Source organism: Seriola lalandi, unplaced genomic scaffold (assembly GCF_002814215.2).
Source record: "Seriola lalandi dorsalis isolate HSWRI2012SDOR001 ecotype SW California unplaced genomic scaffold, Sedor1 jcf7180002054953, whole genome shotgun sequence".
Lineage (NCBI taxonomy): Eukaryota > Metazoa > Chordata > Actinopteri > Carangiformes > Carangidae > Seriola > Seriola lalandi.
The window spans coordinates 1,951,621-1,971,855 of NW_019525504.1; the positions used below are offsets into that span (position 1 = coordinate 1,951,621).

At 42.0% G+C, this 20,235-nt stretch overlaps 1 protein-coding gene and 1 long non-coding RNA gene across 4 annotated transcripts in view; one reads left to right on the plus strand and one right to left on the minus strand.

The window, feature by feature from the left end:
* Nucleotides 1-4,637: 4,637 nt before the first annotated feature.
* Nucleotides 4,638-6,377, minus strand: LOC147817478 (uncharacterized). Its single transcript, XR_015436340.1, has 2 exons — nt 6,133-6,377; nt 4,638-5,347 (listed from the first exon to the last, which is right to left on the minus strand). It is a non-coding gene; the product is annotated as an uncharacterized LOC147817478 (long non-coding RNA).
* Nucleotides 6,378-6,962: 585 nt separating this feature from the next.
* The window catches only part of iars2 (isoleucyl-tRNA synthetase 2, mitochondrial), a 17,033-nt gene continuing 3,760 nt past the window's right edge, over nt 6,963-20,235 (plus strand). The window contains exons 1-23 of one of the 3 annotated variants that reach the window (XM_023394696.2): nt 6,963-7,386; nt 7,651-7,773; nt 7,976-8,129; nt 8,212-8,360; nt 8,551-8,600; nt 8,698-8,807; nt 8,895-8,985; nt 10,149-10,264; nt 10,367-10,536; nt 10,794-10,884; nt 11,477-11,628; nt 11,809-11,969; nt 12,144-12,246; nt 13,142-13,235; nt 14,775-14,855; nt 15,715-15,823; nt 16,879-16,981; nt 17,187-17,309; nt 17,402-17,533; nt 17,663-17,769; nt 17,849-17,994; nt 18,108-18,298; nt 18,917-19,061. In XM_023394696.2, the coding sequence (XP_023250464.1) occupies nt 7,120-7,386; nt 7,651-7,773; nt 7,976-8,129; nt 8,212-8,360; nt 8,551-8,600; nt 8,698-8,807; nt 8,895-8,985; nt 10,149-10,264; nt 10,367-10,536; nt 10,794-10,884; nt 11,477-11,628; nt 11,809-11,969; nt 12,144-12,246; nt 13,142-13,235; nt 14,775-14,855; nt 15,715-15,823; nt 16,879-16,981; nt 17,187-17,309; nt 17,402-17,533; nt 17,663-17,769; nt 17,849-17,994; nt 18,108-18,298; nt 18,917-19,061 (2,968 nt within the window). In that variant the 5' untranslated portion in view covers nt 6,963-7,119. The remainder of the gene's footprint in view (nt 7,387-7,650; nt 7,774-7,975; nt 8,130-8,211; nt 8,361-8,550; nt 8,601-8,697; nt 8,808-8,894; nt 8,986-10,148; nt 10,265-10,366; nt 10,537-10,793; nt 10,885-11,476; nt 11,629-11,808; nt 11,970-12,143; nt 12,247-13,141; nt 13,236-14,774; nt 14,856-15,714; nt 15,824-16,878; nt 16,982-17,186; nt 17,310-17,401; nt 17,534-17,662; nt 17,770-17,848; nt 17,995-18,107; nt 18,299-18,916; nt 19,062-20,235) is intronic. The other 2 variants (XM_087170573.1, XM_023394697.2) reach the window with 2 other exon arrangements.

The window sequence follows — 20,235 nt, forward strand, 5'->3', positions numbered from 1 at the left end:
GCCTAAAATAAGGTGCTACGCTGAGTGCTTACAGAGCCCACAATAACCTGCTCCCAGCTGACTCCAGTTTCACATACACAAGTGTTCATGATTAATCCTGATACTGTAACTCAGTAGAGTTTGCAAAAAAAAGAGCACAAGAGGATACGTTTACATGAATGCTTTGCTGTTTGTTTCTTTGTTGTTTTTTCGTGTATCAATGGGTCCGTGCAAAAGCGTGGATCTTTAAAATAGTTAGCATGTTATAAATGCCATCCTTTTATATGAATGAATGACTGATATTGAAGCTGTAGGCTACATACTGAACACTGCATAACTGACTAATTAACACAATTATGTGATTTCCTGCTGTTGACAGGTCTGTTCTTCCTCTTTTTACTTCTTGTCATCACATAATGCGTTAAATTTCAATATATCGGGTTGCCTGAGACAACACCAGGACAATGGCAACATACTTCTGTGTTGCAGAAAGATTTTGACATAATTTTGTTGCCTCACATCAGTCTAACAACTTCATTGTTTTTGTGTGTTTGGTAAAGCATGGAAGGTAAGCTCAGCTCACATTCAACAATGCTACTTTATAGTGTGCGCTGAAATTTTTGTCTAAAATTGTGTCCCAAAAACCTTGTTGTCATAAAAAAAAGTTTTAAACACATATAAATTTTACATCCTATTCCCAATAGATAAAAATTCTAAAATCTTTTATAAATTGTTGTCCTTACCTTGGAAGAAGAAGGACTTAGGCTGAAAAAAAATCTTAAAACAAATTAATTTGTATGCCTGCCTTTAGCATAAAACCTGTTCTGTATCAGTTTAAAGAGGGGTGACTCAGGTTGAGTACAACAAAAAGCATCTATCTCTGGTTGTGCTGTATTTAAAATATCTTGAATGTTTATTAAGTATGTTTATTTTTAATGGTGCATATTTTTTCTTTTAAGAAAGAGCCAGGCTAGCTGTTTCCCTCTGCTTCCAGGCTTTATGCTAAGCTAGGCTCATCACCTAGCTGGCTCACAAAACAGTGAAATGCTTTTATCAAATTCTAAACTGTCTGGTTGAGTAATGTGTAATTAGAATTTTGCTAAAGCTCCTCTTCCATGACAGAGAAAGTCGTAGCACTGGTCAACGTCATTTAAGATTGTTACAACATGGCTTCTATTCAGCCTGTAACGGGTATTTGAAAAGGAAATATGTGAAAACCAGTTTGGTCACTGAAATGTGATAAGTGATCAGTCACTTCTATTGAGCTACCTTTTGTTGTTTTCAACATCTCATATACACAAACACATGTTAGAGTGCAGAGAGCCCATGTGGGGCTCTTGTTCCCTCTGACATTCTCCCCTCCGGATATGTGGATTTGTGTGGTATCCCCTTCTGCCCTCTTTCATCCTCACTCTATCCTTCCCACCTGCCCAGCTCTTTCCAGAGCCTCTCATTTGATCCTGATCTCTGTGTTCTTTACGTAAATGTCACCCTTGCTCACGGCTGACAGAGTAGGATGTGCTAATGAAATCTCAGTGAAACACAGACTCCTCACATAAGCCATGTCTCCATAATTCTGGTCCTCGTGGTAGCAGGCCTGCTCCCTATGAGACATATAATAATAGATAATAGAAACACCAAAACTGCCAACTGACCATATTATTTAATGTCTTGTAGTCATGTGTGAAAAGAGAGTTTAAAAGTGTAACTAAAGAACCAGTGTCTATCAAGCTGAAAATATAGGTATATCTCATATCTACATTTATCTATTTCAATATACTGTATGAGAATAGGTTGACAGCACCATAAATCAACCCCCTTGTTGGGACTTCCCAAACACAGAGGATGGTTCCTGCAGCTTTCTGCACCTTCCAAACATGAACTCTTTTGGTCGCATAGGATCAGTGTTAGTCTTGTGATGGATGGATGGATGGATGCTTGTACTGAGTTATTGTAGACTTTATAAACCTTTAACAAAAGAGAAGTCTTATTAGCATAAAGCACTTCAGTTTGCTATTGCTGCAGTCTAATTTATTATGTTTATCCTCTTTGAACTATATCTCAAGTTCCGCATTTGTACAGGATGTGGTGATAGAGCATGATGCGTGCCATGATGTCTCATATCAGCACAGCAGGATTCATAATTACACACAAGGTTTTGAAATGTCTAAAAATATGATGTTGTTCCTGTTGTGCTGTCTCTACATCCTCTACCTGAATGACAGGGAAGCACAGGGAAATGCAAGCGATCATCAATATGTTCCTCAAAGTCAAAGTAAAATTGAGCTTCTCCTTTACATGCAGTTGCAGTTGAGATAAATGCAGCTTAAAAAAAAAACTAGGGGAGTTGCTCCCTGTCCCTTTTCATTGCAGCCATTAAGCTCACATTAGGCTTTGAAACTAGATCTCAATCTCTCCATCTCTCTCAAACACACACAACCATTCAGTGGATGACTGTACAACATTATTACTTCTCTTTCCCACACATGTTGTTGGAGGTGTGAATCTGTAGTGCATCAGTTGTTTTAAATCAATAAATCAGCATTTAACAAAATTTGCTTGGTTAGTATCACCATGGTTTGACCAGAACGTAAAAGAAACAAATGAGAACAAATGGTGTTTTCCCTCAGGCTATGACATACTGCTTCCCCAGGTAAGCAGAGTACTTTGTCTCAGATGTCTGACAATATATGTCACATTCTCGGTTTTTATGACTTATTTTGCTAAAGGAAATTGGTTCTTATGTCCTTATATAGGCTGGAAAGAGCAGTGGGAAGTGTTCCTCTCTCTTCTTCCTCTTGTTGACAGAGCTGACAGTCTGACAGTCTCTCTCTGGGTTGTGTCCACCCTCAAAGGTCAGGTTTTGGTCACTCAGTTTAGTTCATGTTTATCTCAGTTTCTTGTCATTCAGAAATTCCAAATAACATGCCACTTTCTTTTCAGAGCTAAATGGCATTGAAGGTTACTTTGAGGAATTGTAGTGGATGCTCAAGCTGGTGCACTTTTATTTTACTCTCTCCCTCTGTTTCTGTCTCTAGCAGGTGGTACCTGTCCATCACCACCAAACTGTAAGAGATACATGCAAGGAAAAAAGGATCATTAACAATTAAAAGTTTGAAAATTAAAGTAAATGAAAACTGCAGATAATTGTAAATTTAGTTGAGGACATTTACAGCTGTGCTAACAGCTCTGTGAGGCAGTATTCAGACACAGCAAACTTTGAGTGGGGCGCTGACGTAGTCATACTAACATGCTCACAATTACAATGTCGATGCAAGCATCAAGCTGCTGATGCTTGCAGGTGATTAATCTTTCGTTCATTGATGAGTATCAAACCCTGGCCTGTTGGTTTAGACTCCAGTGACACTATGTTGAATCAGTGTTAAAGGATAAAACTGGTTCTGAAAGTAATGTTGAAAACCTGTGTGGTCATTTAGTGAATGATGCTGAAGCACTTAACAGAGACTGCTACCATATTGTTTCAGTTTCAGAATCCTGCTGGGAAAAGAGCGAGACTGAGGGCAGGTGAAGGGGCTGCACTGCTGTGTGTCCTTCACCTCTCCCTGACCCCCTCTTGTATTTGCTCCCTCCCCAGCAAACAAACACCTGAACCCAAACTCAGGTTTCTCCTTACATTTTTGGTGGGACAGGAGGAGAAGAGTGAAGTGGCGGGGGGGGGCAGCAGTGGCTTTAAGTGGTCACACTGGCAGTCAACTAAAGGTGAACTCTCTTGATCATGTGACCACACCACAGTGGCATTACCTTTTCATGCCTGTGTGCAGGAACATGGCTTCGCTCTGTAAGGTCTCTTAGCTTTAAGCTTGAGTAAAGAGCCACATCTTCAAAAAAAAAAAAAAAAAAAAAAAAAAAAAAAAAAATTATGAAGTGAAAGCTGGATGTACCTGATGGGGGGGCAGACAGGACAGAGCAAAAGGTCCTGATCCAAGTTTACCTTTGGAGCAGATAAGAGCAGAACAATTCAGGCTTTGTCATGCAAGCAGCGTGGGATGTGGTTGCCACAGAGATAAAGAGTGGCTGTAAGGGCTACAGGTGAATTCCAGCAGTCTTTCACAGAGAGGGGCCCTTTGATGGAGACCCTACAGCAGATGAATGGTTAGTGACCTTTTACCACCAACTGAAGACATTTGAAATGAATCTCGAATACCTCAATTAAGCCCATTGTGCATCAACTCAACATTTACTGCACCACAAGGAACACAATTTACAAAAGTGGAAATGAACTTGGCAACAAGCCAAACTGCTTTCTTAATTTCCTACAGGCTGCATTAGATTGAGAAATACTGATGCTTCCAGTCAACCACAGTATGGTTTCTCAAGCGTGCCAGCATTGACACATTTACCAACTCAGATTAGGAGCCTTTTTTTTTTTAAATTATAAAAAAAAAAAAAAAAAAAAAAAAAAAAAAAAAAGGGATCTGGATAAGCCTAGGGGGATTTCTACACACCGACACTCAATTTCATACACCGTCAGTCTACACACTGAAGTTGTTGGAGGCCTTGTTAATTATTTGAGTTGGAAATTTTAAATGTAGGCATGAAATTTACATGTAGCCCAAGTTTTGCCTTAGAAACAAAATAGTACAACCCCTTCTTCTTGTTCCACATTTGCAAATAAACTAGTCACAAGTTCCATCATGTCACTTACAATTTAGCGCTTTATTGAGTTTACAAAATTCGAGATCTAAAAAGCATAACATTTACAGTAGTCATTTATTTCCAGTATTTGTAAAACAATATCTTCCAAATGTGTTTACTAATGACTTTTTTTAAATTACATGATTTCTTAGAACCACAAAGGGGCACATGAGTTACCGCCTCCAAACCACCACCAGTAGAGAGCTTCAATAGACCAGAGTCTTGCCGGACAAAGGTAAATTTTCCCCCAGTCTCAAGAACCCCTTAAACCCAAGAAGCCATTGGGACAAGTCTAGGTGCGACACCAAGGTGCCTGCCAGGTGCTGTGACATCGCTAACGCTCCTTTCAAAACAGATACCCAAAAGGGCAAAAAAAACAAAAAACAAAAAACAAAAAAAAAAAAAAAAAAAAAAAACCACCTTCGAAATCCACATGTTGACAGGGGGTTAAGACGGGGAAGTACTCGTCAAATAACATCGCGCTACCCCCCCAGGTCCAGCCTTGATGGCGGTGTCCAGTGCCGGAGAGCCATCAGTCCGGTTACGGGGACCAACCTTGGAGGACGGAGACCGTCAGCGCCAGCGGCAGCAGGAGCGTGAGACCGGCGATGTTTTCGCAGCCGTTTTTGTCTTTTACCGTCGTGCTCTTGGGGGTCGTCATGGTGATATTGGGCATAGACGTGGTCCCGTTATTGCTCTGGGTTCGGACCACCTGTAATAAAAAAAGATGACATCGTTTCCAGGTCATTATACAAGTTCAGGCAGGACTGTAGAAAACGCACTTAACTCTAAGCAACTTGTGCGCTCCTACGGGCGCAGACAGGATGCCACAGAGGCGCATTCACCAGCAGGTTAAACTACTTCATTTCACCCTAAAAACGCATCAATCTTTAAATACAGCCACACGAAAACAAATGCTTAAGGAGACTCAAGACGGACTTGTTTTAGCTTTTATGTCAAATACATTTTAAATCCAAGACATCCAACGGGCTCCAAGTTGTTGGAGCTCTTTGTGAACCGTTTAAGAGAAGTGATACGTGTTTCATATGACAGGATTTGTGCCATAAGGATTAAGTTCAGTTTGTTACTTTATGGGATAAGTTCAGAATCTTAGTTCTTGAAATTTTACCAATAAAAGATTTTAAAAAACTTGTGTTAAATAACACTGCAATGTTATGTGTTTTTTTTTCCGGCTCTATGTGCCGAGGTGTTCTTCTAAATACCTAAAAAAAAAAAAAAAAAAAAAAAAAAAAAAAAAAACCTAAAACAAAAACCATTTAACACCACTAGTTTATAGCTAGTGATATTTAATTGGAAGTGAAGGCCACCACGTTAGAACTTGTTAGGAAGGCTGTGCGAAAAAAAAAAAAAAAAAAATCCCTGCGTTGCCCTAAACTTGAACATTTTGTCCCCTTTTCGGCACAAAAACTGGTTTACTCCTACAAATTACAGTTATTCCCTTTTCAAGTTCAACACAAACCAATAGTTCAAACTAACCTGTGATGAGAGATGGAGAGTCAGCAGGAGAACTCCAATGAAAGTTAAACACATTTTATTCATCTTGGCGTGGCGTGTGAAGAAGAGCTGCACTCCCTGCTGCGCTCAGGTCCTGAGGTTAGAGAATAAGAGAATGAAACGAGAGGTGCAGCTGCGCTGCGCTTTATACGCCGGTGACATCATCAGCCACTCAATACCACCTGCTGCAGGAAAATACCATGATACATTCGGGTGCTGTTGGGAAAAACCTGTATTTATTGAAAGTTTAGAGCATGAGAACGACTATAATTTACAAAATCCAGTTATCCCCCCTTGTCTTTGATTTCGGAATTGCATTAATCATTAAAATGGGCACTGAACTGTCCACCGCAATAGTCATTGTGTGTCTAGTGGTACATTAACGCGCTAGTGTTATGCTCTGGCACTAGCTCGGTCAGGGTTGCTTATAAAAAGACACCACAGTAGAAAAAACAAAAAAACTAAAAGAAACATAAAAAAAACACTATAATATTTACAAAATTATTAAATATTAAAATATTTATATATAATATATAATATTTATTTAAATATTTAAATAATATGTACATATAAAGAAGTATTACTATATTGAAATGTATAATCGTATATTTGATGTCCGTATCTATGAGGAAAAATACAATAAAAATAATATTCTTGTTGATATCACTGTTAATGTGTACACGCCTGCAGAAAAAAGCTCATTACTGGTGCCCTTCAAGATGGATGAACAGCGCCCTCCAGTGACCGCTTTCACGACATTACAGTTAAAAGCGCGATTACTAAAGACCCCGCCGCCTTTCCGTAGTTGTCCGCTCTGTAATTTCTTCCGGAAGAAACACAGCTCTCCAAGAAGGGCGGAACACAGCGGCACGATATCTGTATAGTGTTCCAACAAAAACAACCGCACACCTTTCAGTTTATTTGTGTTTTTTCCTCAGTTGTTTGGCCACAGAGCTGCCTCACCTCCCCATGCTGCTGTGCCGCATTTCGGCAGTGAGCCACGCGCTAGCGAGATGGGGACGGAGGTCACATCGGAGAGGCGGCCTCCTCCACCAGGCTCTCCCCTTCAGCTCCAGCCGCTGTCATGGTGTGAGTTCAGGAGAAGGCAGCGCTCAGCCAGCAGAGACGGGTTCTGCTAAGGGAGTGTACCGAGATACAGTGCTGCTTCCCCGGACTAAGTTCCCAATTAAACTGACCGGGCAGAAGCTGCTGGACCGGGAACTCGAGATACAGAAGGTACAGTGGGGATGGCTCTCCTCTCTTCTGCTTTATCCTATCTCCAAGAAATTTCCTCAACAGACATGAATCTGGATTATGCAGACTACAAATACTGTCTGTCACTTTTCTGACGTATCACTTCTAGTTTGTGTGTGTGCACACTTATATTTTCATAACGCAAATCCTAACCTGATACAGACAACTCCTTCATTATGATGCTTTGTTTGTTTTGTTTTTTGTCATGTTGACAGTATAAAAACTCTCCTCCTCTGTGTGTTGCAGGAGTGTGGATTTGCAGATTTGTACTCCTGGCAGAGAGAGAGGAAGGCCAAGAAGGAGTTCTGCCTTCATGATGGACCCCCATATGCAAATGGAGACCCTCATGTTGGACACGCGCTCAATAAGGTGTTTTATTTGCAATGTTCTGTTTATATTTAAGTTAATTTCATACTGTTATGGTATAGCAAATAATAATGATTCAATTGTAATTTAACTGCTGCTGACAGCTGCAGCATGATGTAGTTTAAAAGTAAAAGCTTTCTGGCAGCGCTGACAGCTCAAACACTGCAAAGTAGTTATTAAGTTAATTGTATCTTTCTTTACACAGATCCTAAAGGACATCCGTAACCGCTTTGAGATGCTGAGGGGGCGGCAGGTCCACTATATCCCAGGCTGGGACTGCCACGGCCTGCCCATCGAGCTGAAGGCTCTCGGAGAGCTGGGGACCAGCGGCCTGAGTCCGCTACAGATCAGACAGAAAGGTTAGAAAGAACAGATAACTGCCTGAACATGAGCACTATCAGATTAGCAGCCGCTCTAATGTTTTCTTTCTATCTCATCCAGCGCGGGAGTTTGCAGAGAAGGCCATAGCTCGTCAGAAGGCTGCTTTCCAGCGCTGGGGGGTGATGGCTGACTGGGACCAGTGCTACTACACCTATGATGGCGCCTATGAGGCTGCTCAGCTGAAAGTCTTCCAAGAAATGCACAGCAAGGTGAACAACCATGTGCTATTCACTCAGTGTTTTTTGCCATGATTCATAAACACATTTAAAATGCTTAGTATCTGTTCACTAATTAGTAACATTTGCAGTTGTTGTAACAATATAAAACCAACAGGGAAACAACTGTGAGCAAAGAAATGGAATTGAGACTGACAGTTTTTTCTACTGTATTTTTCTGCAGGGACTCATCTATCAGGACTACAAGCCGATCTTCTGGTCTCCTTCATCAAAGTACTGAGTTGATATGCTTGTTACATTTCAATTTTTCTAGTCTCCATCACCATTTAATAACCTCTTGTAAACTTTGATCCTGTCTCTGCGTCTGTAGAACGGCCCTAGCAGAGGCAGAGTTGGAGTACAACCCTGAACATGTGAGCCGAGCCATTTACGCCACCTTTCCCCTGATCACACTGCCAGCGGAGATAGCTTCAGGGAAAGGTAAAACAAACACACTCACATTCAATTCAGAGCTTTTCGACACATTGTCCAAGCTCTTGATTGTGTGTGGGTGCACGTGTGCCTCAGCAGGTCTGGAAAGTGTCTCTGTGTTGGTGTGGACCACCCAGCCTTGGACCATTCCTGCAAACCAGGCCATATGCTACATGCCCAATGCCCAGTGAGTACCCGCCACCAAAAGCTTACACTGGAACTGAAATTGTTTACATTACAAAGCATTAGGATGAGCATCCGCCCCATGTGCAGAGGCTAAGGTCGTCGCTGCAGTTGGCCCCGGTTCGAGTCCCGCATCGGACGGCCCTTTACTGCATGTCATTCCCCCTCTCTCTGCCTCCCCATTTCCTGTCTCTCTCTACTGCACTGTCAATAAAGGCATAAAAGTTAAAATTTTTTAAAACTAATCTTCAATTTATTATGATAGAAGACAAAGTAAGCCGGCAAATATTCACATTTGAGAAGCTAAGTTTTTTTTTTGGGCATTTTCCTTAAAAATTTAAACAGTTAATCAGTTATCTGAACAGCTTCATTACATTTGCTGATGTGCCATTTTCCGGAAACCCAAACCATATTTCCCATCCACCCTGGGTTGTTTTTATGCCGCCACGCTAGCGACAGCCAGAGTCGGATGCATTATTTTTGGGGGGTTTTGGGCACAGCCACACATCCGTACGTCCCATTCTCGTGAACGCGATATCTCAGTAACGCCTTGAAGGAACTTCAAACTCTTCATATTTGGCACAATTTTTTTTAGATTTGGTACAAACATTCACTATGACTCAAGGATGAACTGATTATATTTTGGTGGTCAAAGGTCAAGGTCACGGTGACCTCACGTTCTTGTGATTACAATATATCAGGAACGCCCAGAGGGAACTTCATCACTTCTGTCTCACTGTGACCTCACAAATTCATTCACTTATTATGACACAATTTAACTCGAATGTCTATAAGGATAAAATGAAGTGATGACTTTTTATATCCAAATGGTCGAAGGTCAGCTTCACTGTGACATCATAATGTTCTGCAAAAGCATTTCTGGTCATTATTCAATGTTGTGACTCAGGAAGGGAAGGAGACATTGTGAGCATGTTTCCTACAGCTTGGCCGGTTGGTGGAGGAAACTTCAGATTCTAGTTCTGTCCCAAAGAGGACGTTGCAACGTTGCCTCTTGCTCCTTTAGTTGTTGCTGCAGTGAATTTGTTTTGAGGATTAATGGGAGCTGAGAAACAGTGAAGTGATGTTTTCTAATTAAAAAATAAAATAAAAGCGTAATCTTTAATTGCAGTGGAACATCGGCGCTCTGTTTTTGTTTGTGCCATGCAGGTACTCGGTTGTGAAGAGGGCAGATAACTCTCAGTTGCTCCTGGTGGCCATGGAGCGCACAGCCAGCGTGGCAGCACTGCTGGGCACAGAACTGGAGAGTGTGGGCACCTTCACAGGTAACACACTCATTCACACACTGACACACAGCAACCTGGAGGTCTTGTCTTGTCAGTTACAGAAACAACAATGCAAAACGTCCGCTGTCTTTCTCCTCCAAGGCTCCCAGCTTGAGGGCGGGATCTGCAAACACCCCACAATTCCTGACAAGGAAGTGCCGCTGTTGCCGGCTAATCATGTGACTATGGCAAAAGGAACAGGGTTGGTCCACACGGCGCCGGCTCACGGCATGGAGGATTACAGTGTGGCTTCTCAGTATAAACTGTCTGTGGTATGTTCTGTTTTATTAAGAGTTTTTTATATAAGAGATGATGTTACAAGCCATATATGTATTTAAAAAGATACATGACATGAGGTTCAGATATTGTGATAAATTCAGGTTAATGAATACAAATCTCTAACAGTAATATGGACCTGTTTTTAGTTATGATTATTTTGGTATCATTATGTTGCTGACATCCTGAATGAACCTGGTGAAACGTGCCTGCAACTCTTTGTAACTGTGTGTGTGTTTCGCTTCCGCCTCAGGAGTGTATAGTGGACGAGGACGGCAAGTTCACCGAGTCAGCTGGACCAGATCTACACAATCTGTCTGTGATGAGAGAAGGCACTGACAAAGGTGCAGCATGACTGTATGAGAACAGGTCATAACGCTCTCCTGTAGCTCATGTGTGAGGGCTTATAGTGTATTTTTTCTGCCTCCGCCCCGGCGACAGTCAGAGCCGGAGGCATATTGTTTTTCGGGGTTGTCCATACGTCTGTTCATCCCGTTCTTGTGGTCACGATATCTTATTAACGCCTTGACGGAACATCTTCAAATTTGCCACAAATGTTCACTTAAGGACGAACTGATTAGATTTGCAGGTCAAAGGTCACGGTGACCTCACAAAACGTGATTTGGCTTTGTGAACGTGATATCTCTATAGCTCTTCAAGGGAATCCCTTCAAATTTTGCACAAATGTTCACGTCAACTCAGACTTTGGTGGTCAAAGGTCGAGGTCACAGTGACCTCAGAAAACACTTCTTAGCCATTACTCCAAACTTCACACATAATTTCACACAAATGGTTGATATTTTCTATGACTCTGGATAAACAGGGATGTAACCTGAAACTAGTCTGAGTGACGGAGGCAGACGACCACGAGGAGGTGATTCTAGTTAAATATTGTCTGTATCTGCGTCTGTTTTTCTGTCTGTTTGCCTGTGGTAGTGATCTGCATGCTGAAGGAGTGTGGCGCTCTGGTGAAAGAGGAGAAGTGTGTCCACAGCTACCCGTATGACTGGAGGACAAAGCAGCCCGTTATCATCAGGCCCAGTAAGCAGTGGTTCATCAACACAGCATCACTCAAAGACAAAGCCAAGGTGAGCTGGACAGCCATGTTACCGTCAGACTCATTTTTATTGAGTTCCTGTTTGCTGTTCCTGGTGCACTGAAAGCAATGCTTTGTAAATTGTTTCAAGAGGGGAATGTTTCCAGGAAGGTACTTGCTTCACATTTACAGTTTGTTTCCTGTGTGTGTGTGCGTGCGTGCGGTTTTCCAGGAAGTGCTGCAGAAGGTGCGTGTTTTGCCAGAGTCGGCGAAGGGCAGCCTGCTGGCCATGCTGGACAGACGGACGTACTGGTGCATCTCCAGACAGAGAAGCTGGGGCGTCCCGATCCCAGTCTTCTACCACAAAGAGACTGGAGAGGCCCTCGTCAACAAGTAAGACACGCAACACACACATGCAGACAAACAGGCTTTTACACATATTTTCACACACGCTCACTTTATCAGAGATATTACACATCAACAACAAAATCTCACACACACACACAAACACACACACACAATATCTGTTCCTCACTAAACATTCTTCCCTGTCTCTGGCCTCTGCAGACACACAGTGTCCCACATAGCAACACTCTTCAAAGAAAAGGGCAGCGACTGTTGGTGGGAGCTTCCCATTGAGACCTTGCTGCCACCAGAGGTCCTCAAGAAGGTGAGAATATGTGTGTTAGTGTTTGTATGTGATGGTGAGATAGGATCAAGGTGAGGGTTTGGACATGTGTCAGTGATACATCCGATGAAACTGGGCCATGATATAAATGAGGGCTAAGGGCGGTGTAATCCCTTTTTAATTAGATGGATGTGATTTCAGAGGCTTTTCAGAGATACTTCTATTTGGGAACAAAGAAGGAAGGTTTCAACGTAGTGCCAACCTGGAGTCTAGAGCACTAAAGACTTCAACCCATGTTAAAAATCTGGGTGTAATCATGGAGGGCGATCTTGTATTTTGACAGAAAATTTGAATTTTGGAAACATAGAGTCAGAGACTTTGTGTCTAAACAAGACTTGGAGAAACTCGTTCATGCCTTTTTATATCCTCCAGAGTTGACTAGTGCAATATTCTCCTCACTGGTTCACCATATAAGACCATTAGGCAGCTACAGCTTATTCAGATGCTGCTGCTCAGGTTCTTACTAACACGAAGAAAAGAGTTAATATGACTCTTCCAGTCAGGGTGGATGTCAGGCTTCCAGTCAGATTTTAATTTAGAGTTTTACTTGTTGCCTGCAAGTCATTAAATGGCCCGGGCCCTAAATACAGTTTATCTCTGAAATGTTCATCTTGCACTTGAATTAGATATAACCTATTTTATGCTTTGTGTTTTTATACTCTTTTCTTTTTATGCTTTTTACTTGTATTTTTTATACTTTAATGGAATTGAACAACCTTTGTGTATGAGAATGTGCTATACTGTCAGGGCCGTTTATCTGTTTTAATTATCCTGCCTCCAGTGGCCAAAAATAAATGAATGTAGCTTTAAGCAATCAGTTATTAAAACTCATCTGGTCTGATGAATTAATTACTGTTCACCTGTGTATTCCTTTCAGAGTAAAGCAGGTCCAGTGACTGACTACATCCGTGGAGAGGACGTGCTGGACATCTGGTTTGACAGCGGAGCATCATGGGCCGCTGTACTAGAAGGTACGTCTCAGGTTTCTTCAGTCTGTTCTGTGATGCAGATCGGACCAAGTTCAAAATGATCTGAAACTGAATCAGCATCTGTGATGTATTGTGAATTCTAATACAAGTTACACGCCTTTCATTGATAATGATCCTGCTCAGTAAAGAAAATGTGAAAACTGTCCACAGCTGCAAAGAAAGTGACGCCTCTGATATCAGGGGCAAGTTTCACAAACGTCTCAGATCGAACAAACAGTCAGACTTCAGACACAGTCTGAATTCATCCGTTGCACAAAGCAGTTCAGTTCTTGACTTATCTTAAGCCAGACTGTGGTACACTGAATGCTGGGTAAATTATTTTTTCGATTTGAAAAGAAATGGCTGCAGTGTCTAAAAACTATTTCCCTTATCATTTCTCTCTCCATAGCAATGGTAGCAAACCTCAAATTATGAGCCATGTTTTCCTGTTTTTTGTTTTTGGGTGCTACTGCTCAGTGTAGGTGTCATTAATTGTTACCATGGTGACATTGGTCTGAGGCCTGAGTTAACCTGGGGGGTAGGGTGTGTGTTTTTTGGCTTAAAATGAGTCGGTCTTTATTTTTGTGAAACGGTCTGACTTGCATTAGACTAATCTGTGAGCAACATGAGGACTGGACCAACACAACAGACCAGTCTGAGATATCTTAGTGAAACTGGCCCCAGATTGTGTATTTATATCTCCACTGACACTCATGTGCTAAGAGTAGCAGCCGTTAAGTCTCCGCCTCACTTCAATCACCACCAGCTTTCAAAATGCCTTTAATCAAGTCTGCCTTAATTAGTTTATTGTAGAGAAAGCTACTTAGAGCTACCTCATAGTCACCCGCACCAGTTAAGTTGCTTTGCAAAGTGTAATGTAAGCAAAAGCAGAGGCTTGTTGACCACAGACCCGGATTAGAGGGCAGTGCAGTCTCAGCAGGTCACAGTGCTACGTGTTTTCTCCTTGACACACACAGTACAACTGGAATTCTTATGGCAGATATACCTGCAGAGATATTCAAATAACCAAGTCTAGCTGCAGCTGTGCAGATCATAACATCCTACACACAGTGTAGGAACATTTCCAAAGAGAATCACTGCGTTTCCGGCCAAACCGGGGCTTTAACCTAGAAAACTTCTTGTTGTGAGGCGACAGTGCAAACTACAGAACCCCCCTTAACTGTTTTACCTTTAATTTGTCCAATACAAAAATCCTGCAACCAGCCTCTGTACTTTGTGCTAATTGATGTAAGCCAATAATAATGCTAACAGGCGACACCAAGATGGCAGACAAGGTGAACAGCTTACCTGCTAACAGCATTTAGCTCAAAGCACAGCTGTGCCCAAGTACAGCCTCACACAGCTGCTCGCATAGCTGTCGAGTAGAGCGGTCTTCTCATAACAAGTCAGGATGTTGCAGGAACCTCGAGCCGTATTGTTGCTGTTACTGTTTTAAGACATGAGACAGAATGTGTTACTAAATAACTTGCCACAGCGGACGTGTTTTGCATTGTCTGTGTTTTCTTGTGTTTTCACTTCCAGAGGAGATGGAGGGAGATTCTCAGGAGCCTGAGTCACGTCTCAGCTGGCTCCCCGCTCCGCTCCGCAAACCTCTGGTCGCAGGTTGTTTGACCATCCACCTGCTGTGTGGCCTGCACAGCAGCCTTTGACCCTCTCTGTCTTTGATTCTCAGACTCTTACTCCTGTTGTGTCCCACTCGGCTTTTGCTCTCAAATGCTCTTGGATATGTTTTAATTAAGTTTTACAGTGTTGGCTAAGATGTCACTTAGATGCCAGATGAGCGTCTCTCATCTTCACTCCACCACTGAACAACACCGCACCTCTCCCAGGCATTCTGATCCAATTCAGAAAATGAAATCCAAAAGCATTTGTATGTTCTTTAAGGAGTATTTAAGAAAAACCAAACGTGGAAGAAGTAGATTAAAAAAGAACTCCTCCTCGATACAGCATGAATCTCAAACCACCCTCTTCCTCCCCTCTCCTCATGCATGCAGGACTTAGACACAGCATCTTTCTTGGGAGAACACTGGCAGTTTGTTTCTTTTCTCAGGGATGGCCTAAACTCTGTGCTTCCTCCCCGCTGTTTGTTTTCTCTGTCAGTAGATTCAGGTTGGAGATGGACGAGGTTGAAAGCTGTTTATGACTGAAACGTCTGTCTGTTAGACGGCTGTCTGTACGACATGTATAACCATCTGTTGGCTGTTTTTGGCTATTGAGACAAGGCATGTTGATTGAGTCACCTCTCAGTGGGCTCACTGCACACATGATAAATTATTTCAGTTTCTGCACTAACATCGGCTCATCTCTCCTGTCTTTTCTAGACATTCCTCACAAATGCTAACCCTTTGTTTCACCAGTTTTTCCTGTGGTGTGAGTGTAGAACTGATAGATTTTTTTTTTTTTTTGTTGCCCCTCATGTCTCTGCCACCTTCCCCCCTCCACCCCTCCACCCCTCCTCCAGAGTCAGACTCCAGGGCGGATGCTTATGTGGAGGGAAAGGACCAGATTGGAGGCTGGTTTCAGTCGTCGCTGCTCACCAGTGTCGCTGTGAGGAACAAGGCACCTTACAAGTGAGTGACCCATCCGTTTGCTGCCGTGTGCACGACGACCAGATGATTGTAAATGACTGTGTATATGTGCTTTGAATGTGTGTGTCAAATACATTGACCCCAACATGACAATACAGACTAGTGGTCAAAGATTGAAGCACACCTCCATTTTTCCTTTTGTTATTTGAATGTACAGGATTCAGCGTCTCATTATTTCAGAAATTAAAGAACAGAATAAATAAACACTGGAGATTTTAAAAAGGAATCATGGAATCTAAATGTAGGACTCATTCAGCATTCATCCACAGAGGTGTCCTCCTCCCCATAACAAATGGACCACAGGCTTAAAAAAGATAAACTAATAAAGCAGTTTCACTTTAAAAATCTGAAATTCGCAAAAATATATAACACAGGTCTAGTTGTTTTTAGACATTTGAATGTGGAAAAGTTACAGATTGTAACGAAGTCTGGAGAGTGTGCTGCTCTTCATCATGTGAAGCCTCCGTCTGGTTCTGTTCCTCTAATGTGTTGGGTCATTATCTCGATGTCGGATGAAGCTCTGACCAACCAGTCAGTCTCTAGCATGAGGCGGCAACATAACAAAATGTGAAATAGTGAATGGTCAGAATAATTTCTGAATGCTCAGAAATGTTTGTGGTCTGTTTTCTATGAAAATTACATAATTCTTTATTTATAACACATAAAAGATTGCAATTTAGTGGAAACGCATGAATGAAATCAATGATTTTTGAAGGAGAAAAGCATCTGGTAAACACTGCTATCACAAGCCTACAAAGGGTGTAATGTAGTCACACTTATTATCCACAAGTATATCAGTTCAGACTTACTGAGATAGTTTTAGCAACATTTTAGCTTCATCTAACTAAAGTTTATTTGATAAAAAGCTGAAGATGCTTCTGCCTAATCGCCAAGAACAACACAGTAAAGTCACACACAAAAGTTGGTGATTCTGTTGCATGTGGCAATAACCGAACGATACATACAAATACTAATTAAACCACTTTTTAAATGTATTTGTCATAATTGAAATAATGAACTATAAATCCTGTGTGTAGGTCTCTGGTGGTCCATGGCTTTGCTATCAGTGAGCAGGGAGAGAAGATGTCCAAGTCTCTGGGCAATGTTGTGGATCCAGACACAGTCATTAATGGAGGGAAGGTGAGATCATGGAAGAGGCGGTGAAATGAAATGAGTGTTTGAGAAAGTCTCTTATTGTTTCAAGGAATTTTGGTTTTATTCCTTGTCTCGGCAATTATTAAAAAAAAAAAAAAGCAGCTTTTTCCGAATCTTGCAGCTTTAGCTTTTGTCTCTCCTACACCGCCCCTCCATCCTTCTTTCTTCTCATGTCTTCTGTCTTTCTCAGGACAATGGTTTACCAGCCTACGGGGCAGATGTGCTGCGTTGGTGGGTGGCAGAGTCAAACATCTTCTCTGAGGTCCAGATTGGACCCAGTGCACTCAACTCAGCCAGAGACAGCATCGGCAAGGTAACGGGGCACTAGGGAGTAAAATTTTGCGTTTTCACAGTTTTCTTCACATTTCTTCACGACCTCTCTCTCCCTCTGGATTTCCCTCCCAGCTGAGGAACACTCTGAAGTTCCTGCTGGGAAACCTGCATGGCTTCGACCCACTCACTCAGGCTGTGGACTCCAAAGAGATGCACTACATCGATCAGTACATGCTGCACCTGCTCCGCGAATACAGCATGAAGGTGTGTGTAACTGTGGGGTGGGATGACTTCTTATTCTGCGTCCAGACAGTTTGAGCTGGTGACTGAAGAGTTAGTGTGTATGCGTGTGTTTGTGTGTGTGTGTGTGTGTCTGTGTGTCTGTGTTTGCAGGTTACAGACGCCTACAGTGAGTTTGATGCCGGCAGGGTCATCCGTGTCCTCCAGGCCTTCATCGCCAGAGACGTCTCCAGTTTTTACTTCAGCATCATCAAAGACAGGTAAACGTTTGCCGCAGCAACATCAGAGGCACGCTTGTGTTTAAATGACCTTTTAACCTCGGACAAATGTTCAAATCAGGCTGTACTGTGACCCAGAGGACTCACTGGGCAGAAGATCATGCCAGACTGTTTTAGAGGAAGTTCTGGATGGAGTTACCAGATCCATCGCTCCCATCCTGCCACATCTAGCTGAGGAGGTCTATCTACATGCGCCAGGACATGACAGTATGTGCCTGTCGCTTTTGTAGTTGTGCGACTTCTGCAGTTACTCCTTGGGTCTACGTATGACTGCAGATAGGTTGCGTTTGCTTTCTAACAAAAACTGTGTGTTTGTGTAGAGGCAGAGACATTGTTCAAGAGTGGCTGGATAAAAAGCAGCTCTGTGTGGAAACAACCAGGGCTGGAGGAGGCCGTGGAGGGAGCATGTGCCATTAGGGACTCCTTCCTGTCGTCCATCCCAGGCAAACATGCCGCTCAGTACGACCTCACTGTCGCCGTTGAACCTGGTCTGCTGTTTGAACTCATGGAGGTAAGTTCAATCTCTATAAACTGCTCTAAACCTCAGGTCAGCGGAATATGCCCTTTAACAAATTACCAAATGTGAGTGTAGTTATTGCATTTCCAGCTGTTTAAATCCTTTTGAGAATAAAAATGGCGGTAGTATAGATTTCCACACATCAGACATGATCAGTTCCAGAGTACTGTAATATTATGGTACATGTACCATATAACTGCTGCTGCACCTGCAGGCTGTGATGGAGAGATACCGCAGGTCTTTCTTTCCTGCTGCTGTCAGACTGAATAACAAATACTGCACTGAGTAGACCACACACACCAAAACCTGACAAACACCAACTGTGTGATATTCTTCATCTGCTGCTATTTTTGATATATTTTAACATATTTAAAAATATATTTGTACACACTATATTGCTATACTATATTATTTATATTTTGTAAATTTTTTTGTATTTGATATTTTCATTTTGCTTTGCTTTTTCTTTTGTACTGTCCACTTTGCTGCTGTGACACTGCAATCTTATCTTATCTAGTCTTAACTGTACATATTATTATTATTATTACGTAAATCCATTTGAATGGACAATACAACAAATCTGAGCTAATTCCTTCCTGACTTCACTTGCAGTCTCTCCAAGAGGAGCCTACCTCCACCTCCTCCCAGCTAGCTGAGCTGATGATGGCGGCGCGGGTCAACCTGACCAGTGCGCTGCCCCGCGACCTGCCCTCAGACGCCCTGCTGAACCACGGCACCTTCCTCATCAACCTGGAGGGTGAGGAACACAAGCACCAAGCTAGTAATACAATGACAGTAACATCAATGAGCCAGAATTAGGGAAATAGTGGAGTTTGTGTGATGTCATTATAGACCTTTTCTCACCTGATAAGTGTCAGTGGTCTGGGACTGTGCCTGCTAGTTTACTGGTGTACTGTTGGTCTGCACCACAAAGCATCATTAGTGGGTCGTCCAGTTTTGTTTTGGCTTAACTTTTTCTGCCATCACGAAGGTGGCTCACTTTTAACCATGGTAGATCACCATGGTAACCTGTGCTGCAGGGTTAACCTACCCCAGAGCAGAATTAGATCCGAACCTAACCGTCAGACTATTGACCAATCAGATCACTGGAATTCTGACTTAGGACTTAAGAGCTGAGTCTACAATAGAGTTAACTAGAAAATTCCAGGGAAATTTTGAGTGCCACGGGGGCTACTGCCGGGATGAGTACATGATTTATTTCCAGTGTTCAAAAGTCACCCTGATCATATTCTGGTTTTGAGAAATGTCTTGATACAAAAGACTCTGATATAAAACAATGTCACATCCCTCCATCATGTATTATGTGGGAAATATCTCATATTCTGTCTTGTTTTTTTTAAATAAAACAAGAGGCAACATGTCTTCAAACTGGCATTTAAAGGGTTAAAATCCTGAAAACTAATAATCATTTGGTAGGTTTGAGCAGAACTGAAGTGGTTTAAGAGATTTATGCTAAAAAAGCATTTTCTTTGTGTGTCCTTTTTTGGACGCGAGGAACCCCAGAGGGTACAAAATGTGTTATCAGTGTATAATAGAACTTTAACAGTAACTGACATTAGATTTTAAAAATATTAAAAAAAAAAGACACTTTCTTGCAGAAATCCATAGCTTCAGCTGTAACACAACCAAAATGATCAGCAAATCAAAAAAGAAAAGTAAAGAAAATGTCCAAAAAAGGACAGAGGGACCCCTGAGGTTAATAAATCCCATGATGTTTTTTGCCATTTTTATGCCTCACTATACTATGACGTTTTTTGCCATTTTTATGCTCTACTATAATATGACTTTTTTGGGGGATTTTTATGCCTTACTATACCTTGACGTTTTGTGCCTGACTATACTATGACGTTTTTTGTCATTTTTATGCCTTAGTATACTATGACCTTTATTGAAATTTTATGCCATACAAT